Source organism: Neolamprologus brichardi, chromosome 18 (assembly GCF_056152115.1).
Source record: "Neolamprologus brichardi isolate AB-2024 chromosome 18, ASM5615211v1, whole genome shotgun sequence".
NCBI classification, from domain to species: domain Eukaryota; kingdom Metazoa; phylum Chordata; class Actinopteri; order Cichliformes; family Cichlidae; genus Neolamprologus; species Neolamprologus brichardi.
Genome location: NC_142121.1, coordinates 11,732,955 through 11,743,230, shown reverse-complemented (window position 1 = coordinate 11,743,230; position 10,276 = coordinate 11,732,955). Strand labels below are relative to the sequence as shown.

Genomic DNA, 10,276 nt, shown 5'->3' with positions numbered 1-10,276 from the left:
AATTTCATTTTTATAAAAAAAAATTATTTTTTTGAACACAGAGTTAAAATAACACACCAGATAAATATTTGTTAACATGCAGATATTATCCGACATATATCTGCCGATACACTTGCTCTCTGATGTATCCATCGGTGTGTGAATGGTAGATAGAAAGCAATTCTGCATAAAAAGGGCTCGTGTGATCGGGTAAATGAGACATGCTGTATAAAGCGCTGTGAGTGCTCTGGGAGAGTAGGGAAGTGCTATATAAGAAGTGCAGGTTGACTGACTTTAACAACAGATTTCCATCCTTTTAAGCATAACTTCTCATAACTTTATCAAAGGGAAAGGATTTCTCTGGTGTGCAATATTCTTAGCTGTAGTCTAGGCTAGTTAGAGCCATTTCTACTTCTTTAAAATCCTTTCATCACTCTTCTGCAGCCTGAATGAGAAACTTTCCTGACCCCTGTCTCCTCAGCTCAGCATGATTTGTGATTGTGCTGTCTGCTGTCCGCACTGTGTTAGGCAGCTATCCACAGGGTTTTCTGGGTCTTCTCTAATAGTATGATTAATGTTTAGGTTAAGGGTGATAGAAATCTCTGAAGTTGGCCAATGCATGCAAATTAATAAATGAGTTCTTTAACACAAGATCTCTGTAGATACTCAAGTGCCATGGATAATCTATGACCGATTTTTAGCATGTGGTTATGAGTGAAAAGGGAATTATTGTGCTCCTTTTCAGCTCTGTATTTTTATTCTTGGCCCCTTCTAAAGTAGTTTTGTGTGATTCACAGTTATAAATAATCCTAATTTTATCTCTTATTCGACCCCAGTGCAGTCTCTTGTTTCTTCAACACTCTGAAACAAGCCCTTTCAGCTCCTCTCCCCCTCCATTTAAGCTAACTTTCTTCTGATTGGCTGTAGTTTGTAAACATAACGTTTGTACACTATAGAGCTGGGGACTTCAGTGCCAGAACTGTGTGCCTAAGGTGTCCATATTAAGGATATCCTCTCTTACTGAAATCACGTTCTTGCTTCATAATGTTTTATAACTCATAACTGAGGGTTTGTCGCCTTTGTTTTGGTCATTTTATTGTCTGTAATCACGTTGTTTATAGTCAGTCTGAATCTCCAGTAGTGTAACATGGGCTTTAATAAGAGCAGTGGCTAATCACGGAGTCTGTCTCAGCTCAGTTGTCTGGTCTTTATCCGGCAAACAGTAGAGAAGCTGCAGAAATGGATCTGCATTAATGCAAAGTACAAAAGTAACTATGCACTGTATCTAATTGAACTGATGTTTCTCCTTTGTTTGCTCATGAGTTGCCTTAAGCTACCTCGTAATGTTGTATAATGTGAAGACAACGGACAATGTACCCCTAAAGAAAGGATAGCCAAATCATTAAGTAATCATTTCTCGCGTGAAATCGTCCTCCCCCTCCTCTGTTACTGTTTCTCTCTCGGTCTCCATCTCTGTTTTGTTTTCCTCCCTCTCTACTGCTCCGAGAGTTGATGAACTCTAGTGTCTCTCCTCTGCATCGACCTCTGTGCTCATCAATATCCATATAAGAGCAGAGCGGGCAGATTTCTGTGTTGAGCGTCAGGCAGAGCTGGTGCAACTCAGCAGAGAGGAACACAGATCTGAATCTAAAGAGGGAATGCCAGAGTAAATGTTTAAGGAAGGAGGAAGCATGAAAGTTCCAGCAGTGCTCGCTCTGCTTCTCATTTGACCTGTGTGTGCATCTTGTATGTGTGTGTACATGTGTCTACATAAGCACATGTATCTCTATGTGATTTAGTGCACAATAGCTAATCAAAAAGGAAGAAATTCTCCTAATAAAGGCAGGCCAACTTTGCACTTCCAGCTGTGCAAAGTAGCATGTAGATATAATCAACATTTTTCTGCAATGAAATAAAAGCTTTTTGCTGTTCTACAGTAAGCACCAGATGTGCTGTAATCTTTTTTTTTTTTTACTACTCTGGGAAAAGTTCTGGGAAAAGAAAATGACCGAATTAATTTATTCATGTGGACTAAAACAAGATGTGAGTAGTTAGCGGGAGCAGAGATTCATATGCTGTACAGAGTATTAGAGAACCTGAAAAACAATGCTGAGCAAAGTAACCCATCTGCAGTGTGACATCACAACGACGTTATGGAGAAACATAGAGGAAAAAAAGAGATCGTCTTAACGTTTAAATTTAAATGTCTGGTTTAGAAAAGAGTCACACAGGGACACACAGGGACCAAGCTATGCTTGTGGCCACAAGAGGAGGCTGACTGCTGTTTCTATATAATTATCTTTTAAATCCAGATTAAAAATAAAATCTTGTGAATAAAAAGTACAGATTTATGAACCATCCATTTTTTTCTCAGGTATTGTTCTTGGGTCACAGGGAAGTTGTAGCCCATTTCAGCTCATATTTGACTAGATGCACCCTGGACATGAAGATAATTTAGTACCAACCATTAACCTAACATATATACTGGTGGACTGTGAGGCAGAGCCAGAGGATTTAATTTAAAAAGAATCAAGTTTGTAACCCTGGGTCAGTTTTAGCTGCTGGTTGCTGCTAGTGTCAGAGGGACAGCTCAGGTTCAGTAGTTTGGAGACAAAGTTAGAGAGTGAAGGTTGAGATGGTTTAGACATTGGCAGAGGAGGAATAGTGGAAACACTAGACAAAAGATGCTGAAGATGGGAGGAAAAGACCAGATTCATGGTTGCAGTGAAGGATGACATCTAGAAGAGGATGCTAAGGGTCGGGTGAGATTGAGGCAGATGATCCACTATGACGACAACAAAATATATAGAGTGTAAAGGAAATTTGGGGAATGATTCCTCTGTTTAGTTAATCAGTGTGTATAGTGATTTTTTATTGTGTCATTATGGTTAATATTTGGAATCATTTAATCATTTTTTTCTTTATAATGTTGACACATAGCAGTTTAAACTCACCAAATGACTTCATGGAAATTATTTTTCTTTAACTCCCTAAAGTGGCTGCAGATTGTCATGCAGTGCAGCAGGAATGGTATGCACGGGAATTAAGTGCTTGTTTTTGTGAGTTGAAATATTGTCTTTAACTCGGAATGCAAAAGCACAACATTGTACTCGACACAAGCCACACATAAGTATCATCACAGAAATTTTTAAGCCCAGTAAAGCTAAGGTTGTCAAAACAGATTCAAGCAAAGTATCATATGGTGTTGCTGTCTGTAGGAATACCTCCAAACTTAGCTAAAACTCTTTATGTCCAGCTTGGGCTTCTCAGGTCAAGCGTGATTAGCAGAGAGATGCTTTGATGCTGAGTCATGCAGGGATTTGTTAAGTGGTGTTTACATGATGTTCTGGGTGTTGAGTTTTATTGAAGGTTGCATGACAGCGTTTGTACATCCTGTGCTGAAAAGTGATGAAATTGTAGGGCAAAGTTTCACATTGTGTCTTCCACCTAACAGACCGTGAGACCACCAAGTGGTCTGAATGTGCACATCCATCCCTTTATTGTCGCTGACGGCTTGTTAACATCAGAGTTTTGTTGCTATGACTTATTTACAGATAATGTTTTGGCAGGATATCCTAATTTCAAAAGTGAAGTATCTTTTTTTTTTCATTTAAAATTTAGATTTACTGATATTGTGCATTAAGAAAGCTCATATATTGTACAAATGCACTAAAAATTATACGAAAATTGCGTAAGTGAGATATTTACAGCTGACTTTTTAAAAAAATTAAAATAAAATTAAAGGAGACACTTCTTTATTGGGTTACTGTAAATTTTGAATGATAGAAGAAGATTGCAAATCAGATCTTAAACCTGTGCGCTGGTCGTGATGTCTGACACGAGTTCCCATCTTGTCATTAGCTCATCCACCCATAGTCCATCTTTATTACTTGGAAAGCTTGAAGTATTACATCCCCTGCCAGTGTGGGTTACTTCTAAGAAAAGTCTTATGAATGACGTCTGGCAGATTTTGAAATGATAAATTTGCATGCAACCAGTGAGACAGAGAGTGAGTGAAAGAGGATGTCTTGTGTTTGTTGCTACTGAAAGTGGGGGCGAAACTGATAAGACAAAGTGAAATAAAATGAATGCAATAAAGAGTAGAAGAGAGAGAAAGACATGAAGAATGAGAAGGAGTTTTTGGGAATTAGTGGGAGAAACAAGAGGAGCGTGTGAGGCAGATGCACGGATGGCAAATCTGGGGAAGGAAAAGAAGGAATGGCAAGGAAAACAAGACAGAGCAGCGGGGAGAAAGACGGTCCCTTGATAAACACAAGCAGGCTGCCTGAGGGGGTGACCTCTCTCCGAGGCAGCCACTCACAACACATGTTGCCTTATTAGGGGCGTCTACAGGGTGCAGAGGCAGACTGGAGGAGGTGGGGGTAGTTTGTGTGTGAAAGGGTGAGAAAACGCATCACGCAGAGAAGAGGAGTGAGTAAGCAAGTGATTCCAAAACTGTGTAACACGATTTTGTTTTTAAATCAGGTCACCGATCGTTAAAAACAACTTCATCCTCTGTCATCTACAGGAAACACTACAGGCTGCATACATCCTTGCTCCAGGTGCTCTACACATTGTGTTTTTAGGGCTTTTTATGCCTCGTACATTGCATCACATATAAGCATTTATTGTCACAAATAGCAGAGAATGATTGAAACTGTGACCCACAAACAGCTAAGAAATCTCACATGACTAATTCTGAATTTTGAGGTGTTTTTATTTACCTTGTACTTTTAATGTACTTTGAACTATAAATTTTTTAATTGCCATATATAATTTTAGCAGTAAGCTACACCAACTAATGTATTTGTGATCCAAGCTTTCTGCTACAAACATTACATATACAAGGGCAAAAACAAGAGTGGGAGAAAATGGATGGATGGATGGATATTTCAGAGTTTAAGTTCTTAAAAACACAGAGCTTTTCATACATTCTCCCAAATATATATTTCCATGTGTTATATCACTAAAGGTGGCCACCTGTTGCACTGCTGGAGGAGATTATGTCACGACCCTCTGAACTCTTACTGTGACCTCCAGGGTGCTGCGTCGTCCTCACTCGTCTCAGTGATGTAATGACTGACAGGAGTGGTTTCTGCCATTTCTTCAATAAAACTGCCTCTGCACCAGCACTATGTGATTCTCACCACATTTCAGGCCTGACTCGTTGGCATATTTTTAGCAGCAAACAATGAACATGAAGCAGGTGCTGAAGCAAAAAGCAATGATCTTACAGCACAGTTTTGATGGAGTATGAAGAGAAGGAAACCAAATTTAAGGCCATTTCTTATCAGCCACATCCCTGTATATGAAAGCCTTACTGACTTCAGGGTGAAACTGATAGCCTTGTAACTAGAGTGAATCATTGCTTTGGGAATACACTGAATTTTATTTTCTTGTAAACTGTAATACTATTTAAAAAATGACTAAAAGTTTCACAGCCACACTGCAGGCGATCTGGGTCACTTTCGTATGTGGTACTGAATCCGATACATGTTTTAGAAAGCGACTGCTGTTTGAACGGTCATGTCGCTTTAAATCTGTCTTTTACATCACTGACACAAGACAGACACCAATTATCAGTGCCCGAGAAGGTTCCTGGCCATCCCGTGTAGATGTTAGTGAAACTGTTGGGAAGACAAAGTTGGAGAAATGTGAACATTTTATTTGTACTGTATAATCTGCAGATTCTGACAGACATTTCCAACTATCCTTTGAAGCACCGCTCCTCTCTAAAACAGCAATAAGGATCATTATTATGTAAATAACAAAATAACTTTAGAACTTAAAGCAAAATTGGGAAACGTAAAGTCCGAAACAAGTCTTTATATTAAGGCCATCAGTCAAACAATACTGTTTGGTCTGGGTCTAAACAGAGCACACTGTGTGTGACATCTTCTTTTGCACATGCGGGCCACTTTGAGGGTTCACACAAGAGCGCGTTTGCTGTCGCATTTTATTTGTAGTGTGAACAAGCAGACAAAAAATCGGATTTGATCAAAAAATCGTAATTGAGCATTAAGACCTGCAGTTTGAACGTAGCCTAAGAGCCTAATCATAATATTAATGCAGTGTTTGGCTTCAGTTTATAGAAGTTTGATGGCACTTGGCAATGTTGGCTGAAGCATGCCCTTACTATGCGAGTGTTAAGCTACCATCTGACTTCCAGTAGTCCTGGGCCCCACACCACCACCTGCAGTCCTCCTGGCATCCTCCTCCAATCCTGTTCCAGAGTTTTCATCATCAAGGCTAATTTCTGCCTGTAATCTGATTAGGGTTCTGAGCTGCTTTAGCACCCTGCTGTGCTGTCTCTCTCTCTTTCTCTCGGCTCGCTTGCGTGCACGAACACACACCGACATACACACCGGCATTGCACGACTGCCAGTCTGTGTAGGCTGTAGCTTGCTTTCTGGCCTGTCACTCTGCTGTAACTGTGTGCGTGTCCGTGTGTGTATATATGTGTGTGCGTGCGAGGTCGTGTCACCACCTCCATCCCTCCTTTTCGGCTTGCTGGTAGCAACCTTCATCTTCACTGCTGCCACTCCTGCTGTCCACCACCATTACCACCACTGTGACCAGAGGGGAGTATAGGCGTAGGCTATCCTTCTGTTCTTCTCCCTAAACATGTTTCGAAACCCATGGATCTCTAGTTACCATGTGAACCATGTGCAGCCCTCTGGCACAGGTAAGGCCTGCTGAAGAGGAAGAGGCTTTAGGAAGACTTTCTTAACCCACTTGAATACCTTTAACTGTCTAGATTAGCTTGGAAGATCCATGCAATTTAGCTCTTAGCTAAGAAAAGTGACAGAGGTTGGATTGGTTGGATCAAACAGTTGTGATGTGAGATTTAAACTATGCAATTCTTTTAAAATTAAGATTATGATACTAAAAAGTGTGGTTTAGCTATTCTCATTTAGCACTTTATATTTCAACAGGTAGATGCTCCTGTGGATGCCTTATCTTGTAAATGCACTCTTCATGAAACGCTTTGTAAAAACATCACAAGGTGTATGATGGGAAGAGACTGTGTGGAAAGCAAAGCCCTAGTTCACTCAGGGAGTCTATTTTGCACCTCTGAATATTTATAGAAAATCCCTCTCCTCTCCACGCTCACTTTAGGACCGTCAGCAGCCTAAGCCGCTCTCTGGCAGTGCCAGCTTTGATGCTTGTGCTGCTTGTTTTGTTGACAACCTGCAGGCGTTTCCAAGGAAAGACAAGCTGACATCTGTACAAGGGGCTTTCCACCAGAGGAAGTATGTTAGTGAAATCACAGACTGACAGATACATGCAGCTCTACGAATTCCCACAGGCTGTGAAAACGCTGAATGTTTGTGGATTTGAGAACAGATAATGCCAAAGGTTATGGCGTTTATTGATCGCACATGTGAAAATACAGAAGTACAGAGTACAGAAGTTGTCATGGACAGCTTTTCAGCAATCTGTGTTTTGTAAACAGAGAAGAGCATAAATTATAAGATGAAGGAGTCTAACAGGGTTCTGTTTTTTCTGATTTCTCTGAAGTCACCTACATGTTACCGAGAAACCCTTAAACTTGATACTTGTCAGGATTTTGCCTTCTCCAGAACCACATCTTTACACATCCACGCTTCCTTCCTACCCTGCAAAACAAAAGTTGCACAGCATTGCCACACAGTCACTCGGGGGCCAAAATAAGATGTTATGGAGGCGTCTGGAGCAGTAATGTGATCGGTCCCCTATACTGGGATACAACTTTACAACAGACTGCTGTTGCTGTGACATGTGAGCGAGAAGGTCAGATATCATTTGGGAACTGGATGTGAACTTGGAGTTTTCTTTTTTAAGTGAGCTCATTGTGGGGTTGGAAATTTCCTGTGAGAAATGAACCAAGTGTTTAGTTTGAGAAGAGCACAGCAGCAACTCTTGGTTAATCGCTCTATACTATCAACCTATTTTATATCGGTCTTCTGTTTTCCCATCAAAATAATCCTGTGAATTATTTCAGAATGTATCTGTCTGTCTGTTTCCAGCTTGGTAGGTGTTTTGTCCAAAGCTGGACATGGTTTCATTTAATATTGATTAAGTTATTTATTGATTGATTTTTGTTTCCTGCATTAAATGTCATTGTTTACTTTAACTTAAATTCTTGTGTCCATGTAAAGAGAGTTTCTAATGTTGGTAAAAGGTTGTTGTTTCCTCATAAGAAATTAGATTGTGAATGGGTTGAAGTTTTGATTTGCCTCATCTTTAAATGTCAAAAGAAAAATAATATAAGGCTAAATGTCTTGTACTGATTGTTGGATTGGTAGGTGTTATAGTACACTATAAAAAAAAAACTCCACGGAGCAACACTGGTGGATATGTATGTTGTTTGAAGTACTTTTGAAATCAAATATGGATAAAGACCGAGCAATTCAGTCGTGGATTTATACAAGTTTCAAACACAAAAACACATATTTAATGTGCAGCTAGACAGGATTTAACACCTCTGGAAAGTGATCAAAGCAACAAGGCTTTTCCATTCTTTCTTGATTGTCTCTAAGCAGTACAATTATAGCATAGTTATACCATGTATGCTACAACCATGCTACCAGAATTGTATGCTTGTAAATACAATAGAGCAAAGATTGTGCCACTCTTTTGTTTTATTGTAAAGTTGTAGTTGTTTTTTTACATTTAGATGTAATTTTAAAGTTCAAAATAGCTCTATCAGCTGTTCAGAAGGTTTTAAAAAACTTTCTTTATGACGCATATTGAGCTGTTTCTTGTTCCTTTTCTTAAATTTTGTTTCAGGTTTTGTCTTTGATTAATGGATAAAGAACTCTGTAATGCATTATTGTGAAACATACAGTTTATTTTGATACAGATGCTTCAGTACTTGCAATGCCAACATATATATGTATATATTTATTATTTAAGTTTAACTGTGTCTTGTTTCTCTTCTCAGGATTTGGATCTAAAGCATCTACCAAACTTTGTACCTCCACCTCGCTGCCAACAGACACCTTAAGGTCAGTAAAGAATAAACTCTCTTTATGTGAAATCATGATGGGATACCAATATTAAAACAATTTAAAAATGGGTTTATAGCAGGTGGATTTATTTATATAGCTACCTACAATGTAGCTACTTAAAGTAAATGATATGCAGCATTTACTGTCATTTTATGTTTTGTTATCTAGGCACGCATTGAACCGATCTATATGATTTACTTACTCGAGTGCTTTAGCTTATCATGCTTAGTAACCATTAAAAGCTGAGATGCCTGGACCAGCTTATGCTAAGAAACCTTTTAGTTCACATGGAATTAGAGCTATAATACCTCCTTCGGGACCACTGTGCACCAAGCTCCGTTTTGCATTAGTTTACAGGACAGCGTTAGTGCTCTGGGGCTACAAGCTAAATAGCTTCACTTCTATATAAATTATAAGACAAAATTAAAGGTATCTGATCCTAAAAATGAAGAGTAGCACCCTAAAATCTTATTTAAAAGATGACAAGAGCAGCTCAATGAGATTTAATTCTGATTATGTAAACATGAACAATGTAGTTCAGTTTTAGCTTTATGTTTACTCTTACATCACGTTAGCTCAGCATCACTTCCAGAACTTTAACGCACACAACTGATGTTAAGATTTATGTTTAAGTGATGAATAAAATAGTTGGAGAAGCTACTGGAGACAAAAGAAGGGTGAGATTAATTATCCTGGCTTGTGTGATCTGTTCATGCTGCCAAATAAAATCACTAAGAGAAGACCTTAATTGGGGGTTTCTAATTAAGGAATTGATGACCTCTTTCTTAAGTTGGATCTTAATAGAAGCTATTCCAGCTGAGCTTCAGCGTTACCTGCTTTTACCTCTTTAGGACAGGTCAGCTGAGGAAGAGTTGTTGTGAAGGCTAAAGAGGTTTAGAGCATTATTAGTTTTCTTTGGGTTGACTTTAGACTTCCTGATTAAAAGAATAGAAGTTTATTGCGTCATAAGTTTCATATTGGTTTGTGTCTTCTTCTCTTCTTTTTCAGTTTTCAGAGTGACTTCTCCTTGAATGACAAGACCGCTTTGGTCAAGAGTGTTTCAGATACAGATGCCAAACTTCTGGTTGTCCTCCCCAAAGGTGGGCTTCACTTCTAAACACTTACAAAAAATAACACAGAATAAATTAATGTTTAGTTAGTCATGCCATTTCTTTGACTCAAATTTCTGGTCCTACTTTTAGTTTCAGAGTTGAAGAAATATTTTGAGGGAGCGGTCACAAAGGATTTGAGAATGAACAGGTATTTTCAAGAATGACAACGTATTTTGATGTAAACATGTCAAA

At 39.0% G+C, this 10,276-nt stretch overlaps 1 protein-coding gene across 15 annotated transcripts in view; it reads left to right on the top strand.

The window, feature by feature from the left end:
- The first annotated feature begins 6,228 nt into the window (after positions 1-6,228).
- The window catches only part of LOC102779458 (supervillin-like), a 44,642-nt gene continuing 40,594 nt past the window's right edge, over positions 6,229-10,276 (top strand). For 8 of the 15 annotated variants that reach the window (XM_087831354.1, XM_087831361.1, XM_087831355.1 and 5 more), the window contains exons 1-4: positions 6,229-6,664; positions 8,906-8,969; positions 9,981-10,072; positions 10,175-10,232. In XM_087831354.1, the coding sequence (XP_087687480.1) occupies positions 6,604-6,664; positions 8,906-8,969; positions 9,981-10,072; positions 10,175-10,232 (275 nt within the window). In that variant the 5' untranslated portion in view covers positions 6,229-6,603. The remainder of the gene's footprint in view (positions 6,665-8,905; positions 8,970-9,980; positions 10,073-10,174; positions 10,233-10,276) is intronic. The other 7 variants (XM_087831363.1, XM_035908301.2, XM_087831360.1 and 4 more) reach the window with 1 other exon arrangement.